Source organism: Euprymna scolopes, chromosome 2 (assembly GCF_053919585.1).
Source record: "Euprymna scolopes isolate OS-2025 chromosome 2, ASM5391958v1, whole genome shotgun sequence".
In the NCBI taxonomy this organism is placed as follows: domain Eukaryota; kingdom Metazoa; phylum Mollusca; class Cephalopoda; order Sepiida; family Sepiolidae; genus Euprymna; species Euprymna scolopes.
In genome coordinates this window covers 79,923,247-79,945,840 of record NC_136483.1, presented here as the reverse complement: position 1 = coordinate 79,945,840, position 22,594 = coordinate 79,923,247, and the positions used below count along the sequence as shown (strand labels likewise).

General features: G+C 36.7%; 1 protein-coding gene and 1 pseudogene across 6 annotated transcripts in view; one reads left to right on the top strand and one right to left on the bottom strand.

Moving 5' to 3' along the window:
- LOC145293051 (uncharacterized) overlaps positions 1 to 22,594 on the top strand; it is a 194,114-nt gene that overhangs the window by 147,730 nt on the left and 23,790 nt on the right. For 5 of the 6 annotated variants that reach the window (XM_080139389.1, XM_080139371.1, XM_080139380.1 and 2 more), the window contains 3 exons: positions 13,200 to 13,249; positions 14,426 to 14,456; positions 16,554 to 16,610. In XM_080139389.1, the coding sequence (XP_079995515.1) occupies positions 13,200 to 13,249; positions 14,426 to 14,456; positions 16,554 to 16,610 (138 nt within the window). The remainder of the gene's footprint in view (positions 1 to 13,199; positions 13,250 to 14,425; positions 14,457 to 16,553; positions 16,611 to 22,594) is intronic. The other variant, XM_080139400.1, reaches the window with a different exon arrangement.
- Positions 21,745 to 21,913, bottom strand: LOC145243495 (U2 spliceosomal RNA; annotated as a pseudogene).

Sequence of the window (22,594 nt, the reverse complement as noted above, 5' to 3'; positions counted from 1 at the left end):
ACGAGAGAACTGACCCACTAAATTATCGCCCCATTAGCATCCTCCCTCTTTTCATCAAAATCTTTGAGTCCTTAATCAACCAAGCGCCAGTTCGCCACCTCATAGATAATAAACTTTCCGGCTGACAGTATAGATTCAGGCAAAGCCGTTCTACTGCAGATATTCTAACTGTAATCTCCAAACGTATATAACACACTCTGGATAAGGCAGGGGAGTAGCCTTAGACATATCTAAGGCCTTTGACAAGGTTTGACACGATGGTCTTCTTATCCAAATTTAATTGTATGGTATTAATGGACGCTTACTTAACATAATCTAATTCTTTTTTAGATAAGAGGAATATCCAGCTTGTCCTTGATGGTCGTACATCTTAACATCATGATATATATGCGGTTGTCCCACAGAAGTCAATCTTCGAACCATTACCATCCTTGATATTCATAAACGACCGTCCTGATGAAATTGTCTCTGAGATGGGTATATTTGCTATGACACTAAGCTTTATATCAGACTCGAGGAGTAAACTAATGAACACATATCGAAAGAAATAGCTAAGACTCTATAAGAAGACCTCCAGTCTGTGGTAGAATGGCGCCGAAACTGAATGGTAAAGTTCAATGCCGCGAAGACTAAGCTTATTTTCTTTAATAATTACAAGAAACCATCTCAACCACTGATTGCCATGGCTGATGATAAATTACCTGAAAGTACTTCCCTCAGGCTCCTCGGCTTAACATTTACAAACAGGAATTAGAACAAATACATTGATGCAATTGTCAAGGCTGTTGTGAGGAAGGTGGGTTCTCACTACCATGCTAGAAGGTTACTCACACCTGAGACTATTCTATATATCAACAAAACCACTATTCGCCCATGCATGGAACATTGTTGTCACATTTGGGCTGGTGCATCTGCCATTAGTCTCTCTCGCTCCTAGATAGGGTTCAAAAAAGAGTCGCCAACCTAATAGATCCCGAACTGTCGGCCAAACTCCAAACTTTGACCCATCGCCAGACAGGCAGCAAAATCCCACCCTTATGCTGTAGATATCCTTAGATGCCATAAAGGCATCTACTCAAATAGTTTCTTCTCTCGAACTGCTAGACTTGGGAATTCTCTCCCAGGCCCCTGCTTCCCTGACTGTACTGACATTCAGAAGTTCAAGTATAATGTGAACAAGCATCTCGCTGTCTGACTCCCTACATAGTATCCTGGCAAATCTGGTCTCTATTAGTAGCCCCTTACGACTTAGTGGCGCTGTGCTTTGTTTGGAGTAAGTAAACAGTATAAAAATAATATATATATATATATATATATATATATATATATATATATATATATACGTATGAAATACGTTTGAAGCCAAACTACAACGCAAAATTATTAAAATAAACAAGTGTTTACTTTTAAGATATATATTTCGGAGTAACACCCCCCCCCCCGTCAGCCTTTTGTATTTTTTCTCTTTTTCCTCGCCATGATGTTAAGTTGAAGAAAGTTAAATTAAGAGTCCACGTGATGTTAACTGAGGTATTGTTTGTGAATGCCGGAAGGATAAGCCTGTCCATGTGATATATATATATATATATACAAAACAATTTGTTTGTGTGCGTATGAATACGTTCTCTATGGATTCTGAAACGGCTGGACTGATTTTTTTTTAATTTCACACAAATGTACTTTATGTGCTTGGGAGTGTTCTTAGATGGGTTTTATACCGGAATGCCTTTTATAATTAACGAAAATCGGTAATCGAAAAATCCGATTAAATAAGGAACAGTCAGGTTTGAACTAAAGTTAACATCCTTATACAGCCTAACATAACAATTGCATTTGAGAACTTTTATCACCGCACTAGCAGAAGGACTCGGTGTATAAAATCAACAGTTGTTTCTTTGATAAGACCAGGGCGCGTTCAAAATGTTTGTTTCAGTTTGATGCACAATTGAATCATGATACTTGACTTTTGCTTTTTAATCTTTTATTCCAGTCATAAAATAATGTTATAAAATCAACAGTAAGTTCTTTACGGTGCAATGTAGACTAAGGTATATTCTAGATTAATGCACAGCAGGAATGCATGTGAACCTTCTCTCCGATGCACCGTGATGTGTGTTTGTGTGTGACTTCGTTCCCAATGGGTCGAAAACTGCTGGGCTGATTTTTATGAAATTTTACAAGAAGGTACTTTATGTGTCTGGCAGTGTTCTTAGATAGATTTTGTATCGGAATGTATTCAATAAATATCGATAATCGATAATTAAAATAATTCGATGAAAGAAGGAACAGGCGATTTTAACCAAAGTTAACACCTTACACAGCCTAACATCAAAGATGCATTTGAGAAGTTTTATTACCACACATGCCGAAAGGCCCGATATATAACATCAGCAGTAGGTTCTTTGATATGACAGGGCTGCATTCGAAATGATTGTTTCTATTTAAAGCACAAATGCACCATGACACTTGAGTTTTTCATTTTAAACTAAAATTCAAGTCATTATCACCTCACAAGCAATCAGACCAGGCAAATACAATTAACAGTATGTTCTTCAATATAACAGGGGCGTGTTCGAAATGAATTTTTCTGTTTAGAGCACAATTGAAGCATGATACTTAGCGTCTGCATTCTAAACTTTAATTCAAACCATTATATATTAAAAAAAAAAACAATAAATAAATCAATAGTAGGTTCTCTACAGTGCAATGTAGACTACAATGTATTATGAACTAAGTAACTGCGGGGAGGCATGTGAAGTTTCCTCCCGGTGCACCGCGATGGTTCCCCAACCAGAGCAGACAATCAATCGATTTGATTTAAAAAATGAGCGATTTCATCGATTTCGGTGATAATAAAAAGATGGGAGTGTGAAACATCCGTTGATCATCATTCAATCCTGGATAACGTCAGGTTTTCATGCTAGTATATCTGCGTGTGTGAATCCGCGTGTGTGTGTGTGTGTGTGTGTGTGTGTGTGTGTGTGTGTGTGTGTGTGTGTGTGTGTGTGTGTGTGTGTTTGAGAGAGTAAAAATATTTCCCTGTTTGAAACTGAAACTATTTTTAAGGCGTGATTAAAACATAACATAATCAACATGAAATTGAAAGTAAAAAAGTGCATTCCATTTGAAGAGTGACAGAAGAACACTTGGTAAGTCCGTGCATTATTTTATCTTTTATTCAAATTATCTATATTAAACTATTTTGTTTAATAATTGATATACCAAAGTAAATTCATCATGGTGTATATTGTATAAATAAACAATCTCTTAAAAATGTGTTTTGGTATGGAAAAAGAAATCTCTTGCATTGCAGTTTTATTCATAGCATTTTGCCGACTACGTCACACACACACACACCCAAGAAAAAATATCTATATATCGTGTATAATAGTTGTATTTGATTATCTTCAGTATTTAAAAATAAACTGTGAGATATATTAATATCAATTAATATAAAGATAAAATCTAAAAAAAAAAAAAAAATAGAAATTCAAATTTAAAACACTTTTACCTATGCAGGTATTTATACTTGTCGCAAAAACGAAGTCCCAGCCCACACTTTTGTAAGTTGAATTTTCCCCGTATAAAAACCGTGTTGAGGTAAGTATATAATATAACTCACTTGTCAGCACAATAAATCCACATAAAATACAATTAGAAATGTAATAACATTTTTAAGTGAGTGAGAGTGTTATGTCAAAGATGACCAAAACATGTTATGGCTCTTTTATGCAAAAAAAAAAAAAAAAAATCTGAAATATAAAATTAAACATATTAATGTTCAACTTCTCACAGCCCTCTATCTGGCATGATCACAAATAGTAGCTACATCCCGTCCAAATCAATGATAGAATGTCGAAAACAATAAGTCCACATAAAATACAATTAGAATCGTAAAACATTTTTAGGCAAGTGAAAATGTTATGTCAAGGATGGCCAAAACATATTAAAGTTCTTTTATATGACAAAGGTGCGTGTAAACATTTTAAATCTGATGTATAAAAATAAAGACATCAAAGTTATTTTCAACCTTCCAAATTATTTGCAAGAAAATTAATTTATTTGATTATTCGTATTATTGTAGATTAACACAGTAGTTATTTAATTTGTAGTTCTGTACGTATTATTTAATAGGTTTCTACTTTTTCGGCCTATCGTAGTTTTACATGAAGTTGCGAAAGTTGAGAGGAGGCTTTCCCCCGGACTTATGGTTAGTGGTAGAGTGAGTAATGATTTTTTTTTACTAAATTTTCAGCATCAACACCCCTCAAAACAAAAAACACATACACAGAATGTATCTTTTACAGGAAAATATGTCATAAAAAGCGCGAATGACCCTGAAATTGACGATCATTTTACATTAAATTTTACATGAAACTGATCTCGCACTCTAAATTCTAAAATAATAACTTTTAGGTTTATTTTTCTTTTCACCACATTAAATAGAAGAATCTCAAGGATCGATAATTTAGCAGAAGATTGTAATCTATAAATTTACTATCATTATCTTTTATATTCATTCATAAAAACAGTGCAATCTTCGTCTTAATAAAATCGTGTAATCACTTCTTGTATGTGCTGTGTTAGTTAAGCCCCTTGGGCAAATCGGAAGTTAGAAAGAGTTAATAACCTTGTACACTTACTGTCATGGCGTCTTTTGTAAATAAAGTTTGTATTCTTTAGCTTTCGTTCTTTCTTATCCATTCTGTATTACAACCATCCTATCAGATTAAGTCCCCAACATAACCAAAACGAATTGAATTGGAAATGATGAATAAGCAGTGACATTTGTTTTTCCACACGAATTTTTACAAAAAGACGACCATGTGCGTAGCCGCTAAACACGAAAAGTAAGATAATTATCTTATACTAAATCGATATTGTTTAACATGATAGATCCATCCCAAGTTCCACCACCAGCAATAGATTGGTCCAGTGCAAACCTCGCCAAATTAATGAACAGATTTATTCGGCAAGTCAGGCTTAATTTTGAAGTTCCAATGCACAATGTTAACTATGATATCTTTAGTTATGGGCTGGTGTCCAAGGACAAAAAAATAAGTGACACATTTGTCTTTCTGCATAAAGAAGAAAGGTCAATCGAAACCTACATTAAATAATTTAGACAGTATGCAAACCCAAGGTCGCATTTTTGCGTGGTAAGACACGAACTGCTGCAGTGCAAACAAAATTCAGATGAATCGGCACACTCATTTTTTAAACGAATTCGTCAAATAGCCAAACAGTGTGAATACGGCCAAATAGTAGACGATACTAGGATTGTAGTCGATCTATTTACATCTAAAGTCAACGCAGAAATCCTTAATTAAAGGTAATGATCTGACTATAGCGAGAGCGCTACGCATAGTAGAGACAGAGGAGGCGTTTTGTAAGCAAGTTGAAGTGTGACATGACCGTCCCAGGGAGTAATTGGGCTCCCCACTGGGGGACGATGAGGCTCCCAAAACATTGGAGAATGCCAGGCAGATATGATTCCTTTATTTGTTAAGTATCGTTGTATGCCCGGGCGACAGCGACCAAACCTTGCTGAAAGAAAGATCGAGCTATAAATTTTATTGTTTTGGATGAAAATGACCATTTGATGTCACTTTGAGAGACATTACGAAACATAATTTCGTTTCCGATGTTAACGAGTGATGACTCAGACTTGTTTGGCCTTTGAGTGCAGTTGTCAGACCGGCGAGGTCACGGGGTTAACGTTTCGATCGTGAAAAACGGACCTGCAATCGCAGGCGAGGAAGATGGGACTTCCCCTGAGGTGACATAATTAGTTTCGATTGGTCCAGGAAGCGCCTCGATCCACCCCGTCACCCCACTACATAAATGAGTCCCTGCGCTGAAACTGTACATCTATCTTGAATTAACCAGTAGAATAGATAATCGAGTCAGTCTTCTTTTTGTGTGCATGAGATTGATTTCCTTTCAGCGTGACAGATCGACGAAGCAGCAGCATATTAACCCAAAGGTGATATTAATTGCGACTGAATCGATTGACGGGTCCTACGATGCTGAGATACATTGCGAAAGATCCCCTGCGACAGAGATAGCTTCATATGTGGAGCCGTTCAACCAGTAGATGTTCACATTTAGTGACCTGCGACCAAAACGGACCACAGAAGCGATATGCATCCCAGTGGAACAGAGCAGTACACATACAATTCAGGATAGGAATAGTAAAAAGCCAATAGTGTGGACATTGTGGCAAAGGACATCCTCGAGGAGAGTGCCCAGCAAAAGGAAAATTATGCAACAAAAGGAGACTTTGCCATCGTTTGCCCCTTCAAGATGGGAGATAAAAAACAAATATAGAAAAGAACAACACAGTCATAGTGGCATAAAAACAGGCGAATCCACATGATGACGCAAGGCGAAAGTAATATTAGTGGTTCAAGAGAAAACATTTATTTCCACTCCATTCAACAGTTGCCATCATCCATTGCGAAGGCATATGCTAAATTAAAAATTGGCAATAGTCAGAGGCAAATACACATCGATGCGAAGGTTGATACAGGTGCTATAGACAACCTTTTACCCAAGAAAATATACAAAAAACTACATGGAGTATCACTCAAAGCAACAGCTATATGGTTAATTGCATTCTGTAGAACAACAATTGACCACGAAGGGACATGCCGACTAGGGGTAAGATTCCGCAACAAATTTGTCGGTGCAACATTCCATGTTGTTGATTCAAAAGTTGATTCATATTGATAGTGTTGTATATTGGTTTATATTTGGAGAAGATGATATATTAAAACGTGTCATGTGTTATCTAGTGGACGTAAGATATTGTTCTTTTAACAGACAGATAATAAACGTCTAAATCGTATGCATGTTTGTATGAGGACATGATATTGACGTGTAAACTGAATCATGTTGTATCCGACTTATCACACGGGATATTTTTACAGTTCATATGTAAGAAGAATAATATATGCTTCATACCTTTTTTCTGGAGAGTTCTTCTGTATCTTCCCGTTGCTCCGTGACAACCATGAAGCGATCAGCACCATATAATTAAGACAACTGTTCTTATTTGTGAAACCATTAAAACAACTCTTTATATTTTTGTAATAAATTTATTACAGTTGTCTCAATTGGTTTTTACAAGATCTGCTGTTAGTCTACATTTTCTGTTCATACAGCCAGCTCCTAGCTGTCTGTCCACTCTTGTCTAGACGTCTGTCTGCTCTGGTGGTCAATCCTCAACTCTCTGAATCTCTCCAAAACTAACTACATCACGTGTTCTCCCACGTCACCTAATTACGTGTCTCATACCAATCTAATCCACCTAGTTATTTGTTTATTCAAAACCCCTAAATAATGTTTACATATATTTTCTATTTTCACATTCTTTTTGCGATTCACACGTCAATCATTTCTTTCGCAATTTAATTGTTTATTCTTCTAATCATAATAACTGATCCAGCGAGCATCCGTCGCTCAAATCAATTAATAAGAATACAATAACAATAATAATAATGTTTTGACCATTGCTCCCGCTTGCCACAGTTAACAGATACTACGCTATGATCACAGCCTAAAGGGTCATAACATTACAATAGGACTGCAGACATCGAGGCAGTTAGGGCTAGTGACCCTAAATTTAGCTGTGAAATAAGTCGATACAGACAGTTCAAAAATCATCAGGTGAAACAAACGATGACCAAGCATCACAAAAAATATACAAAACCCGTTCCAATGCCAAGATCGAGTTGGAAAGGGAATTTAAATGTAAGAAAAAAATCACCTAGGAATTCCTTGACGTATTTGATGCTATTAGTTGTCTACCTGGTGAATATACTATTCATATGAACCCCAAAGTGCCGCCAGTTATACACCTACCACGACGAATCCCGATTGCTTTAAAAGAGAACTTAAAAATGTATTAGACTCCTTAGTGGCACAAGGCATACTACCTTGAATGACTGAACCAACACCATGGTTGAACTCATTTGTGTGTGTGACCAAAAACGACGGTTCGGTCAGACTATTCCTTGACCCTCGGGATTTAAATAAAGCAGTGTGCAGACTACATTATGCTACTCCAACGTTTGAGGACGCCACCGCTGAGCTGAATGGCGCAAGATGGTTCACAACCGTCGACATTAAATCTGGGTACTGGTATCTAAAACTGGACGAGAATTCCAGAAGACTTACGACATTTATAACACCATAAGGTAGATACATGTTCAACAGTTTCCTATGGATGTAAAATGTGGCCAGGATGAATTTTGGTGACCTTAAAAACGTCCTTTCTATATGTGATAACATAATCGTATATGGATTCGAAGAAGATGAAGCACTTAAGCAATTAATGCTTTGGGCAGGAGAAAAAACTGCAAACTCAACTCAATGTAAAAACATTCGAAGTACCCTTTTTGGGGGGGAGGGGGGAACATCATTTCGAAACAGGGCATCAAACCTGAACCTAAGAAAGTAGAGGTGATTATGCAAATGCAACCGCTCGAGGATGTAAAACAATTCACTAGTTTCCTAAGATTGGTTAATGACCTGAATAAATTTTCGGCACGAATCGCAACCTTGACTAAACCCCTTCGCGACTTGACATCAAAAAGAAATTAATTCACATGGTCATCCTAGCAACAAAAATATTTAAGGAAATCAAAGAAGAAATAAAGCACTCCAATATTTTGACTTAAAGGAATCCATGATGTTACAGGTGGATGCATCGACTGCAAGTATAGATGCAGTTCTGTTACAAAATGGGATGCCAGTTTGATGAAAACGGGTTTCCTTTTTTTTCAGATAATCTACTAGTTGGCCACTTATGTATAAATCCCAAGAGCGAAAGAAACCTTCTATCGTATCTGAAAGCGGCACAGTGTTCAACGAGCGAGATCGGAGATGCATTGCTGTATAAGTCATTCTTCTATCGATCCAAGTTATGACAACAGGGTCATTGCCAGCACCATTAAAATTCATGGATAACAGAGATGTGCTCAGGGTGATGAAAACAAATTTTCCAGCCACTTTGGTGTGGTTTTAAGTAAGGATAACATAATGCCACCTCACATCTTGAAATTCAACATCAAAGTATCTGGATATGCTGAAGAGTGTGGTGATTCCCTGGTGCAATTAGGTGGCCGCTATTAGACCGTGAGTGTAATAGCAGGATTCGGCGCCGGCCCACAAGTCCAAAGACAACCAGGCTTTGCTTTAAAAGGAGTGCTATGACTTTGTACCCTTCTCTCTCGATCTGAACCCGCTGGACTACTTCGTTTGGTCTTACGTCCAGAACATCATCAATATGTCCTCCCACAACAGCAAAGCCAACCTGATCGCCGCTATCCGCCAAGTATTTGCCGAGCTCCTGCCGGCGCTTGTGGAAAAGGCATACTCTCAGTTCCGGACCCGTATCAAGGCGGTGATTGAGGCCGAAAGCGGATACATTAAGTTCTCTTTTTAATTCATTTGTCATTTGTGTCTGAGAAACATTGTCTATGGAGTTTCGTTCGAGTTGTCCAGAACAGATACTGATGATTTAATACTTGCCTGTGAAACACTGGAAGATCACACTACTGGTAGATTGAAACATAATAATCAGTTAGTATTCAATAAGTGTAAATTAATAGAGGCAGCTGATAAGATGTAGAGAAAGTATATTAAAAAGCTATGTTCAGAAGTTTGTTGTATCATTGATATCATTAGAGTTAAAGGACAAGCATGTGCTAGTGTAATTCCAAGAGCTTATTTATTACTTGAATAACTGTAGATAGGTTGGTTACATCGTATTTTCTCACGGCTTCCATTATCATTTCCTGGTACTTATGCAGCATAAGAACCGTGGTATCGTCAGAATCGTTCAGGTGGTTTATATTTATTTTTAATTCGACTAACCATGGCATTGTATTTCTCACCCCTTTCCATTATGGTGTTATTCCCAAACCCACGTTGATGAATGTATAACCAGTATCTGGTGTGATAATATTAGCTGAATTGTTGATGACCCAAGATGGAATGGAAGAAAAATTTTAATGGTGTTTTTAGATTCCGTGAAAAAAATGAATCCTTGTTGAAACATATTAAAATGTCCTAACTGTTAGCATGTTGATTGCTATAATACACAAACAAACATTTACTTTTATATAGAGAGACTAGCATCGCAGTGGGTCGTATTGTTTTACAATTGCGTACATTACAGAAAGAAGAAGAGTACAACTAAACAATTTGCTTAATATTGTAATTAAAAATGGCTTGAGGATAAAATCAAAGTAAATACACTTATGCCCGAGTGAGGTTCGAACTTGCTGCCTGCAAATCCGACACACTAATTGATCGATCCACCAAGACAATTATAGTTGATGACATTAATAACTACATAAAGACTAATGTTTTTTGTTTTTTGTTTTTTTTTTTACTTTCTTCGTTCCCATTTTCTCCATAATATAATTGTTGAATTAGGTTTTCTTGGCTATATCATAATTTTTGTCGATTCTGATATTCCGTAAATAGCAAAGATATATCATTATTGAAAACATTTTCTTTAAGAAACCCACTTTAAATTAGCTAATTAAAACATAATATGATTTGCTAACAGTGAATATCTTTTTTTTTTTTTTCTTTTTTTTACAAAGGCATCACCACATTATCAAGGCCCAGAGGCCACTCAAGGATAAGGGTTAAAGAGTGTACAGTAGAAATTGGTCAATATAGTAATCATTAGTAATGAAAATTTGGTAAATTTAATAACTTATATGGAACGGCTCATCAAGAACTTATTTACTTTAGACTTGAACACAACCATATTGTAGTCAGCCGGAAAGCAGGAAAACGGAAGACAATTCCACAGGCGTGCAGTTCTAAGAAAGAAGCTTTGTTCATGGAATCTACGTTTAGGTTTAGGCACAGATAAAGAGTGGGGGAAATTATTGATAGTGTTTACAGCTAGACGAGTGTTTCTTGTGAAAGTTTGGCGAGGGGGGACCATAGATTGAAGCTCAGTTGAACACTTTCCATGAAAATAACGATACATCAGAGACAAACTCGCAACATCTCTTCTGTGAGATAGAGGTTGCAAGGAGGAGAAAAGGACATCTCCTACGAGGCTACGAAGTCTATTTTGAACTCTATCAAGGCAGGACAAGTCCTTTCTAGCAGCTCCTGCCCAGATGTGGCAACAGTATTCCATCCTTGGACGTACCTGGCTCTTATATAGGTAGAGAATAGCATCAGCAGTGAGATATCTACTGGATCGATAGAAAGATCCCACCATTTTTCCAGCGGCCTTGGCAACAGATTTGATATACGTGTTCCATTTAAGATCAGGAGTAATGGTCAAGCCCAGAAGCCTGTCAAAACTTGAGGCCTCCTGAAGACGAGAGCCATTCATTTCAATTGATGACAAATGTGGATTAGAATGTTGATGATGTAAAGAGAGAAGCTTGGTTTTAGATGCATTAAAAGTAACCAGCCACTCCTTTCCCCATTGTACTACGTGCTCAAGATCAGAAGAGAGAGAATTGGAGAGAACTTGGTCGTTTACTGTCTTAGATGTGGTACCATAAATGGTAGTGTCGTCAGCATAAATGTCTACAAATGATGTAAGGATATGATTTGGAAGATCATTAATGTAGATCAGGAAAAGAGTTGGGCCCAGGATGGATCCCTGAGGGACACCAGCATTAATACTGTGAGCTTCTGATTTTTGCCCCTCAACTACTACTCTTATGAACCTATCAGAAAGAAATGATTTAATAATTGAGAAGACTTTTCCAGCTATACCATAGCTAGCGATCTTATGAAGTAAACCTTTATGCCATACCCTATCAAAGGCTTTAGATATGTCAAGAGCAATTGCCCTAGAAAGATTGCCACCGTCGAGAGATTTGCTAATCCTATGCGATATAACTGTAAGGACATCTGCTGTAGATCTAGCAGAACGGAAACCATATTGAGTGTCACTAAGAAGGTTATTTTTGTTGAGATGTTTGATTACTTCTGTATTTAACACAGATTCTAGCAACTTACTCATGACGCACAGGAGACTTATTGGCCTGTACTGAGAGGGGGATGAGCGATCACCTGAATTCTTAAATACAGGGCATACTGATGAGATTTTCCAGGGAGATGGGAAACTATTCTCCTTAAGACAACGTTTAAACAGTTTTGTAAGTATGGGCGCTAATTCAGGTTGAAGTTTTTTGAGTACTATAATTGGAATACCATCAGGGCCAGTTGCTTTACTCGAATCAAGGTTTTTGATTAGCTTCGCAGCATCACGTACAGATATACGTATATCACATAGCGTGTTTTCTGATACAGGAGGAAATATTGGGGGTTGGCGGTCTTGGTCGCAAAGGGTAGAATTAGCTGCAAAGTTCTTGACAAAGAGTTTGGCTTTGTCTGATGCTGACGAGATTACCTCAGGTCCATTGATAATAGTTGGGATGGAGCACACGCTTCTGTTCAGGATTCTGTTTGCTATTGGCCAAAACTGGTGGGAACCAAGCCGCTGCTCAGCTACTTTGGACTTAACAGATTGAGCATACAACACTCTTGCGTTCCTTATTACTTTCTTACAATGGTTGCTGGCAGTCCTGAAAACGGCTTTAGTTTCCATACATCTATTACGTTTGAAGCAGTGGAAAAAGTGATTTCTGTGCGCAATGGCAGCAGCACATTCTGGAGAGAACCATGGCTGGCTGTTAGGTTTTTGCTGAAACTTTTTAGAGGGTATGAAATGGTCAATACCTACAATTAACCATTCAGTTAGGTCTAATACTATAGAGGACACATCCTTTTTAAACATGGAATGCAGAGGTAGATCAGATATAAATGTACGGAAGCTATCCCAATTATCTTCAAATTAAATTTGTACCGGTGTTATGGCTGATAATAAGAGGACTTCTGAGTATATGGTTAAAAGCTCCTCTGTTCCTTTATCTATGGCTAATCAAAAATAAAATATCGATCAAAATTAAATATTAAAATCGTTTAAATCGGTTGAAAATATTTTTGGTTATAACATTAACCTCTCTCTCCCTGCTCTCTTTTTCCTCGTGCTCTCTCCCGATCACTGTGTGTGTGTGTGTGTGTGTGTGTGTGTGTGTGTGTGTGTGTGTGTGTGTGTGTGTGTGTGTGTGTATGTGTGTGTGTGTGTGTGTGTGTGTGTCTGCTCGGGTCTTACTAACGAGATTATTTTAATCTACTTTCAGCTAATATGGTTCTCTTCAAAGACACAACAGCCTTTATCGTTGCGATAACAGTAAGTATTTCGTGACGTTGTTGGTTTTACAGTTAATATTTATTGAATCAGCTATGTTGAGTTCAAATCTATTGTAATCATTTTTAAACTAATGCCGCCAAAGGGTTCATATATCATGAAATAAATACACTAATCAATATATTCCTAGAAATATTAATTCTCTATTCAGTCTAGAGAGAAAAGGAATAACCCTTGTACAGTAACCTGTTCAAGGGTTTATTGTGAAAAGATAGCTGCATAATCCCTAACCCTAACGCATTTTCTGACGCAAGTCCAAGATGACTAGAAACAAAACACTCGCATGCATAATGTCGTATTCCCAAATAACCAATTATGTACTCCTACGCTCAACGTTGACCTAACGAAAACTGGTGTGTCAATGTGATCAGTCAGTTTCGTATTCTGTGTAATTCGGTGCTTAACATAGTTTGGAGTGCATGAATTCTAACCAGTTACGTTCTCAATACTTCCAGAAAACTGTGATATTGACACTGCTACTTGTTTGTTTGGTGAGCATCATTCATGATGATTTGTTGGCATTCTTTTCTCTGGTATCTTTCTGTTAAGAATTATTTCTAGAAAGATATCGGGTACTTACTGGAGAGACTATGTGAAGGTTGCCAACGTCCCCAAGTAAAAGTGCTTGTGTGGAACAATCTGAATTTGAATTTGGCACACCCAGGTTGTCAGTCCGTCTTGTTAACCACTGAGCCACCGTCACCTTTCTGATGCTGCTGTTCCGAAATGGGGGGGGGGGTAAGTGCTTTATCGACATTTCTTGTCTGCTTTTATTTTTGTAAGTGTTGTTTTGTTTGACTTGATTATCTTCAGTTCAGTAAAAGGGGGTTAGTCTGCAAGCTGAAAGAAGTGACGAAACATAAAGTGAGGATGTCATTTTGGGCCATATTTTTTTTTTTGTTAATATATATATATTTTTTATTATAACAGTTATTGGTGCTCAATCAGTTTACCGGCAAAATGTTGCTATATTAATCTTGCAAACTTCTTGGTCTGCTGTCAGCTACAATACTGATGTACCTACAGACAGGAGAAAGAACCGCCATTCAAAAACATCACCTCACACCACTCACTATTAATTTTTTTACTTCCAACTTTCATTTTTTTATTTATGTAATTTTTGTAATGTACTTTATTTGGATTTTCTTTCTCTTTTAGTTGCAGTTATTGGTGTTTCTGATTCCACCAGGTAGGTTACATTAAAATTATAAAATAAATATAAATGTATAAATTGAATCAAAATACGATATTATGGTGGATTTGAGTGATGTATAATATGGTGTCATGTTAATATTTTAAATATGAGACCTGGTTCAAATAATCCTTCATTTAAGCCAATAGATCTTTCCATTAACAAAGGTCAGGTGACAGATTCATAGCCTTATACCACAGTGTGCCTCACTTGTGATACAATATTGGGACGACTTTGAGAAATCTTATACTTGGTTATGAGTATAATGTCTTTACTGAGCTTGGCAAATGAAGCCAGATCCTGGATATGACCTTAAACTATATCCGATGGTGAGGGCCCCAGCTTGCAGGCCTTAGGGTGTGTGGAGCCACCCTTTAATTGCCATTGCTCTCAGGTCCATTCTGATCCGGAGTGGTAGCACCTGTTAGGGTCCTAACTATGGGTTAAATAGAATACGACTTAAAAAACAAATATACTATATTAAAAAAATCGTTCTTCAAAATCACCAGATTCGGCATTAAATAACCTGAAAAGGGTTGATATGCCGTAAAACAAAACAACCAAACCAAACCAAATGAAGCCAATGCAGATTTGTGTGTTCTTGTTCTTTTTGAAAATTTAAATAGATCAAGTAACCTTTGGTCTTAACATATTGGATAACAGGTTGTCTGTCATATTACCAGTTGGATGATTAAATGTGAACGAGAACCATATTTAAAAACGAATACCAACAAAGTGCTGACTCAGCAATAAATTTAATATTGTGTCATATTTTGCTTTCGTTTGAAGGCAGATATCATATAACCACCTGGACTCAAAACTATATTATGTACTACTTGTAATTTATAATTAGTCGTAATATACTATAGAGTTTAGTCTAGAAAACGAATTCCCAGGTTCAGAGGTTTATATGATAAGATTGATAGACTTATTAGGATAATCTATCTCTTCATATAGGAAATATTTATCATGCGGCAAAGGAATGTTTTAAAACCAGCTGCTGTCAAAATGTTAGCCATATGCCCTGTTTGAAATTATAAAGTAATTCAAAGCTTTCTGTGAATATTGGCTGCAACTCCTAGCTAAAGAAACAATGCTATATAAGTGAAATGAATAAAATATATTTTAAACATCGTCATCATCTTTATTTATACATATTCCTACCTCTCTAAAAAGAATCAGCAGAAAAGCATACAATATAATAGATAAGCGTTATATATGCTCTCTACAAACGAAAATATTTAATAGATTTTAATTTATTTGGCGATTGTACAACCATCACTTAACAGTGAACTTATAGCGGTATTTAGATATGTGTTTTAACGTTTCCTGACATTAACTGACAAATGAAAATGAACGATGATGATTTATGAGATAGAAATTACATAGCTGGAAGTAGTGTATGTCTCCAATCGCAGGTGTATAAGATGCAGAGAATGGGGACAGAAGTCGGGCACCACATAAAAAAAATTAGACCTGTAATGTTATGGTATTATTGGTTGGCAAGGCCATTCTGAAAGGAAGCAACCTAATACAGATGTTTCAAGTAAACAAGGTTCCACTGAGTCCATCTTTGTAAGCAGTCGAAAGATTTTTTTCAGGAGGAAATAGAAATTAAAGAATGAATATTTAGGGGTTACATAAGAAGGCCCTTATTCTGCTTAGAATTGAACATAGTTAAATACAACGAAAAGGGCTGATTTTGAACATTCGAATAAGTTCCATCTTGCATGTGAGTTGAAAAGTGAGTATGGATGCTCCCCTTCCTCGCTGCGCTAACTCCCTAGCTGACTTTTCGAGGGAACACCGAACAAGTAGTCGAACAGAAATTATTCTTATGTGATACGGTTTTATTAGTTGAGCTAAAGCTTTCTGCGAGAATTGAATCCATTTATGCTTTCAATGCATTTACTGTGCTCGAGGGGAGCTGGATTTCAAATAAAGTCGTAGCTGAAACATGTGTGCACATATTTAGCGAAAAATGCTTGTGTAAAAAAATTATACTAATATATAAAATATTTTTTTAATGAATATTCATATTTGGAGGGTTGAGTAAGTTTTCAATTTTTTATAATCATATTTTGTTTTTTCGAGTTTCAGGAGGGACATCACCGGTCAATATTTTAATACGAAGTCAAAATGTGTCTTGTGGTAAGCATTTTTGAAAACCATTGTAAAATATTTCTCGAATATTAGACAAATATATATGGCAGTGAGAGCGAAAAGACATTTCACTTTTCTATAAAATGTCACATAAAAATCATTGCAAAAAGTGAATTTTGTACAAAAAAAAATGTTAAATAATTATTGTTTCACAATGAATGAACACTATCTTTTTTCACATTTACCTTTTTCTTCCCTAACTCGACATCCTAAGCCATATTTTACCACTGCCATTTTTCTTCCCCCCGTCTCACATCCGCGAAACCTAAAGTTAAATACAAGTTTGATTTAGATTTTTATTTATTTATACAAAAGTCTACAATTAAATCACAATTTCACACTGAAAACAGTTTCCCAAATTATAATAAAAAAACAGAACCAAATCAGCAACGTAAGAATAGACCAATACCTTATCTGAACTTTACTTCTTCGTATTGTATGAAATATTTTTGGATTTATACCATAGATAACTTAATAATTTATTTGATCAGATTGAAGGTAACTATTATGAGAGAGAATCAGACATATACATGAAATTGTGAATAAGCGGAAGTTTCAATTCCGTCAAAAGATTTTTTTTAATTCAAGGTCAAATTCGGGACTTTATCAGCTACAATTCGAGTCAAGTCTCCACAATGAGTAGAACCGAATATATCTGCAAAAGTGTGACTCTTATCCTAATGACAATTTTAGGTGAGGTTTTAATTGACAAGTGCAAAATATTTTCAATTAAATAACAATTTCATACTGAATAAAATTTTATTACTCCAAAAACGAACAAGTAAGAATTACAAAACAAAATTTCTTGAATACAAAGTTAAAAGAATAACTCCAACAAAACGAAGGTTATGTTTTTGATTGATATTGTTTATCTTAAGCCTGTCGTCCACATCGCTTGACCAATCGTCACCAAACTTGATCAAACTTAGAACTGATTTAAAATTGTTTATATAGGTCAAAGGATAATGTCAGGAAAAAAGTAAAAGTCACACATTTTGTCATAACTTCGATTGAGTCCATCATAGACTCACTACACGGTCGATAATTAATCTTACTTTACTATGACGTCGACTATAAAAGTTCGGTCATGATTGAAATTTTCACAAAATTTCAACTTAGGATTTTTTTTCCAAATTTGATGTAAGATTTGATGCTCTTCGATAACAATAACTAAGGTTAATATTTTCGACCTTTATCAAATGAAAATAGTTTGAGTTATCAAAATTCCCATGGCAAACCTTCAAGAATACTTCATAGACCAGTCAATTTAACGCTAAAAATATCACAACCCCAAAAAAATTGCAATATTTTATTTTTTTGCAGTTTTGTGTCAAGTTGGGTCTACTATATATCATACTAAAAGTTGAACATGGGAAAGTTGAAATTTTGAGGTTCAATATTTTCGACTTACGAGTCATTTTCCATTACGTTTTAAAGCACTAACTCTGCCAATTTTTATGATAAACCAATAAATCTTGCATTTTTATCCATGTTTTCAGGGTCGTTCTTTCACATGAAATGGTTGATTTTTTTACCCATCCTGTATTGTTGCACTCAACCCGGTTCACATACAGGCTTATACTTATATACTGTATGCATATATTTTCAGAGTAAAACATGAATTCAGCCAGCGGAGAAATCTGTCCTTTGTGTGAAGGAAAGATTTTAACAGTGAATCGGCCGGGGTGATTCGAGAAAAGGATGCTGAAGGCATTAATCATGCAAGTATCGAAAGAGGCATGAAAGTCCAGGTTGAAGCAGGAACTTGAGTTCACAAAACATGTCGGATAAACCACATCAACAAAAAGAAATTACTATTGCCTCCAGCAAGGTTGATTCTCTGCGACCAATGAAAAGGAGTGCTCGTGTTTCTCTGAGACCATATGACAGTAGAATACATTGTTTATTCTGTGGAACTTTTACTATGAAAAAAGACCTAAAACGAAAAAGTGACAAAAGGATTTTCTATGTGAAGACAGATGCATTTGTTCAAACTATATTGGTACATTGCAAAACCAGAAGGGATGAGTGGGCCACTGCTGTTCAAAGCCGGATCGAATATTTTGGTGGGAATCTTCACGCAGCAGATTGTGTTTACCACAAGTCATGTAGCGTCAACTTCCATACAATGCGGAATATCCCAAGATAATTCACGTCAGCTGAATCCATTAAACGACGAAAAAGTGGAAGATCAAAGGATAGCGATAAGGATGAGGCATTCGGGCGTGTTTGTGAGTTCGTAGAGGAAAATGATGAAGAACAGCTAACAATATCAGACCTTGTCACTAAAATTGGAGAATATTTGCGTGGTAGTAAATCCAGGAAGCAAGTCATTTATAGTATACCACGACAAAAAATATTCGACTTGAAACTTCTCAAAATGAAATGACAAAAATCGATATTAAAGATTATCGCTTTTCAAAGCATGTCAATCGTTGTTTAGAATTTATGTCGGTCCCATACACATCTGATATCTGTGATCGCAATATGGACATTTTTAGGGAAATGTCTTTTCGCTTCCACAAAAATACGCCCAGTTGGCAAGGCATGAAAATCTTCAGTACAATTTCTTCCAATGATACACATGAACCCCGGAGATAAAGCATGTATCCTGTCCACCCTAGATTATCTATGCAGTCTATCGTCAAAACACAATATGCCGACTATCATAACTTTTGATCAACCGCTATGTTGAAAGGCGTCTGAAATCATGAACGCTGTTACAGATGATAGTCCAATTAGGGATGTGATACTGTTGCTTGGCACCTTCCATACCTTCATGAATGTTTTGGATGCCATTGGGACGTTGATGGATGGCACTGGACTCAAGGAGATTATGGAGATAGTATATAGCGACAATGCTGTCGTACAGGCAGTGCAACGAGCATTCCGTGGCTACCTTTTTTTCTTTTTTTTTTTTTTTTTTACAAAGGCGTCACCACATTATCAAGGCCCAGAGGCCACTCAAGGATAAGGGTTAAAGAGTGTACAGTAGAAATTGGTCAATATAGTAATCATTAGTAATGAAAATTTGGTAAATTTGATAACTTATATGGAACGGCTCATCAAGAACTTATTTACTTTAGACTTGAACACAACCATATTGTAGTCAGCCGGAAAGCAGGAAAACGGAAGACAATTCCACAGGCGTGCAGTTCTAAGAAAGAAGCTTTGTTCATGGAATCTACGTTTAGGTTTAGGCACAGATAAAGAGTGGGGGAAATTATTGATAGTGTTTACAGCTAGACGAGTGTTTCTTGTGAAAGTTTGGCGAGGGGGGACCATAGATTGAAGCTCAGTTGAACACTTTCCATGAAAATAACGATACATCAGAGACAAACTCGCAACATCTCTTCTGTGAGATAGAGGTTGCAAGGAGGAGAAAAGGACATCTCCTACGAGGCTACGAAGTCTATTTTGAACTCTATCAAGGCAGGACAAGTCCTTTCTAGCAGCTCCTGCCCAGATGTGGCAACAGTATTCCATCCTTGGACGTACCTGGCTCTTATATAGGTAGAGAATAGCATCAGCAGTGAGATATCTACTGGATCGATAGAAAGATCCCACCATTTTTCCAGCGGCCTTGGCAACAGATTTGATATACGTGTTCCATTTAAGATCAGGAGTAATGGTCAAGCCCAGAAGCTTGTCAAAACTTGAGGCCTCCTGAAGACGAGAGCCATTCATTTCAATTGATGACAAATGTGAATTAGAATGTTGATGATGTAAGGAGAGAAGCTTGGTTTTAGATGCATTAAAAGTAACCAGCCACTCCTTTCCCCATTGTACTACGTGCTCAAGATCAGAGGAGAGAGAATTGGAGAGAACTTGGTCGTTTACTGTCATAGATGTGCTACCATAAATGGTAGTGTCGTCAGCATAAATGTCTACAAATGATGTAAGGATATGATTTGGAAGATCATTAATGTAGATCAGGAAAAGAGTTGGGCCCAGGATGGATCCCTGAGGGACACCGGCATTAATACTGTGAGCTTCTGATTTTTGCCCCTCAACTACTACTCTTATGAACCTATCAGAAAGAAATGATTTAATAATTGAGAAGACTTTTCCAGCTATACCATAGCTAGCGATCTTATGAAGTAAACCTTTATGCCATACCCTATCAAAGGCTTTAGATATGTCAAGAGGGTGGATCAGTGTCTCACACGTCAGATTGTTGCCAAGATATTGGAGAATGATCCTGGTTTTCAGGACCAAGTGGGAGAACTTGAGCGATTGTACATTTTGATGGGGACTGAGGGGTGTGATTTAGATTCATTAATGGAATTAGATTGCCTAAACATAGTTCACAACACTTTAACTGAGAAAAAGGATGAACTGTAAAGGGCCGCCAAAATCAGCAAGCTATAGATTAATTATCAGCACATGCTAAGTATAGTTAGGGCACTTGTTTCAGCTGATAGAATGGGATCTTGGGAGATGCATCTAAATGCTGTCTCAGCTTGCCTGCTAATATTCGCGGACACTGGCGATCTGAATTATTTGAAGTCAGCAAGTCTGTATCTCCAGAGATGAATGCATTGAAAGATGACAATCCTCTGGTGCATCAGAAGTTCCAATCTGAGTTTCATGTAATCCAACACAGCAGCTAATACTGGGCTGGTCTTTGCTCAGATCTTGTGATCGAACAAACATCAATGCGCTCACTCAAAAGGCAAGGTGGAATGTCGGAGCGCCAGAGAAATGTTTGGGCTATGTCATCTACTGTGTCATCTCTTTACAACCTTGCCATGCAAGACCTTACTACAAGAACTTACATAACAAATGAAAAACCTAAGGAGTTTTCTGCCTCTCAGTTGAAAAGAGATGAGATGGACCTCAGAAAGGTTGCAGACAAACTAAACAGTGTTACACCGTTTTCAACTGATGAATCATTAGAAAATATAATCACAGGAATCAATGCCAACGAAGACGTCAATGTGCATAACCTCTTCAAAATCGGAAAAGACATTGTTAAAAAAATGGACGGACAATCGGTGTTTTCCTACTCTCACAAACGAAGTTTGAATGTAAAGACTAGCATCCAGCAAGAACGTGAAAGTGTCTATGTGAAAAAGGATAGTGTTCGTTCATTGTGAAACAATGATTGTTTAACATTTTTTTTTTGTACAAAATTCACTTTTTGCAATGATTTTTATGTGACATTTTATAGAAAAGTGAAATGTCTTTTCGCCCTCACTGCCATATATATATTAATATTGTCTTTGCTTGCAGTATCTGCCGGAATAGATACTACACTTTGATCTTGGCCAAAAGGCCAAGAAAAGGGTATTTATTTGCTCCTGAGCAAATTAGGCACAAGGCCGATTTTTAATGTGAGGAGTGAAGGGGAAATGGGGACCAACTCCCCGGGGAGTAGGGGAGCTGGATAGTGACAATTGGTATGAAGGGTTGACCCTACATTGACCAAGGTCTTATATGTGGGATTGCCCCCACATATGGTCTTTGCTAGCAGTATCTGTCGGAACAGATACTACACTTTGATCTTGTTTATATAGTTTATTTCCATAACGAAAAAATTTTACAATTAAATAATGAGAAATTAAAAAAATAAAAGCAAAAAATTAACATTTGTAAACAAACTTAGGCACAAGGCTAAACAAGAAGTGGGATGGGGAGTGTTGCAGGGTCTTTGTTACTAAAGTGAAAATGGAGTCCTTGGCGACTTTACTCTTGACTGGCAACATTTACCATAATACCTCATTCACTCTGTGGACTCTAAACTAACTAATGAAAACCCCAGCGTTTTTTGCAAAAAAAAATATATTTACAATTTCTGTGTGTGTGTGTGTGTGTGTGTGTGTGTGTGTGTGTGTGTGTGTGTGTGTGTGTGTGTGTGTGTGTGTGTGTGTGTGTAAAAAAATTTTTTTATTTTATTAAAATGTGTGTGCGTGCATGTGAAAAAAGTTCAATTCATTGGAAAATAAAAAGTATTTTAATTTGGAAGAGAA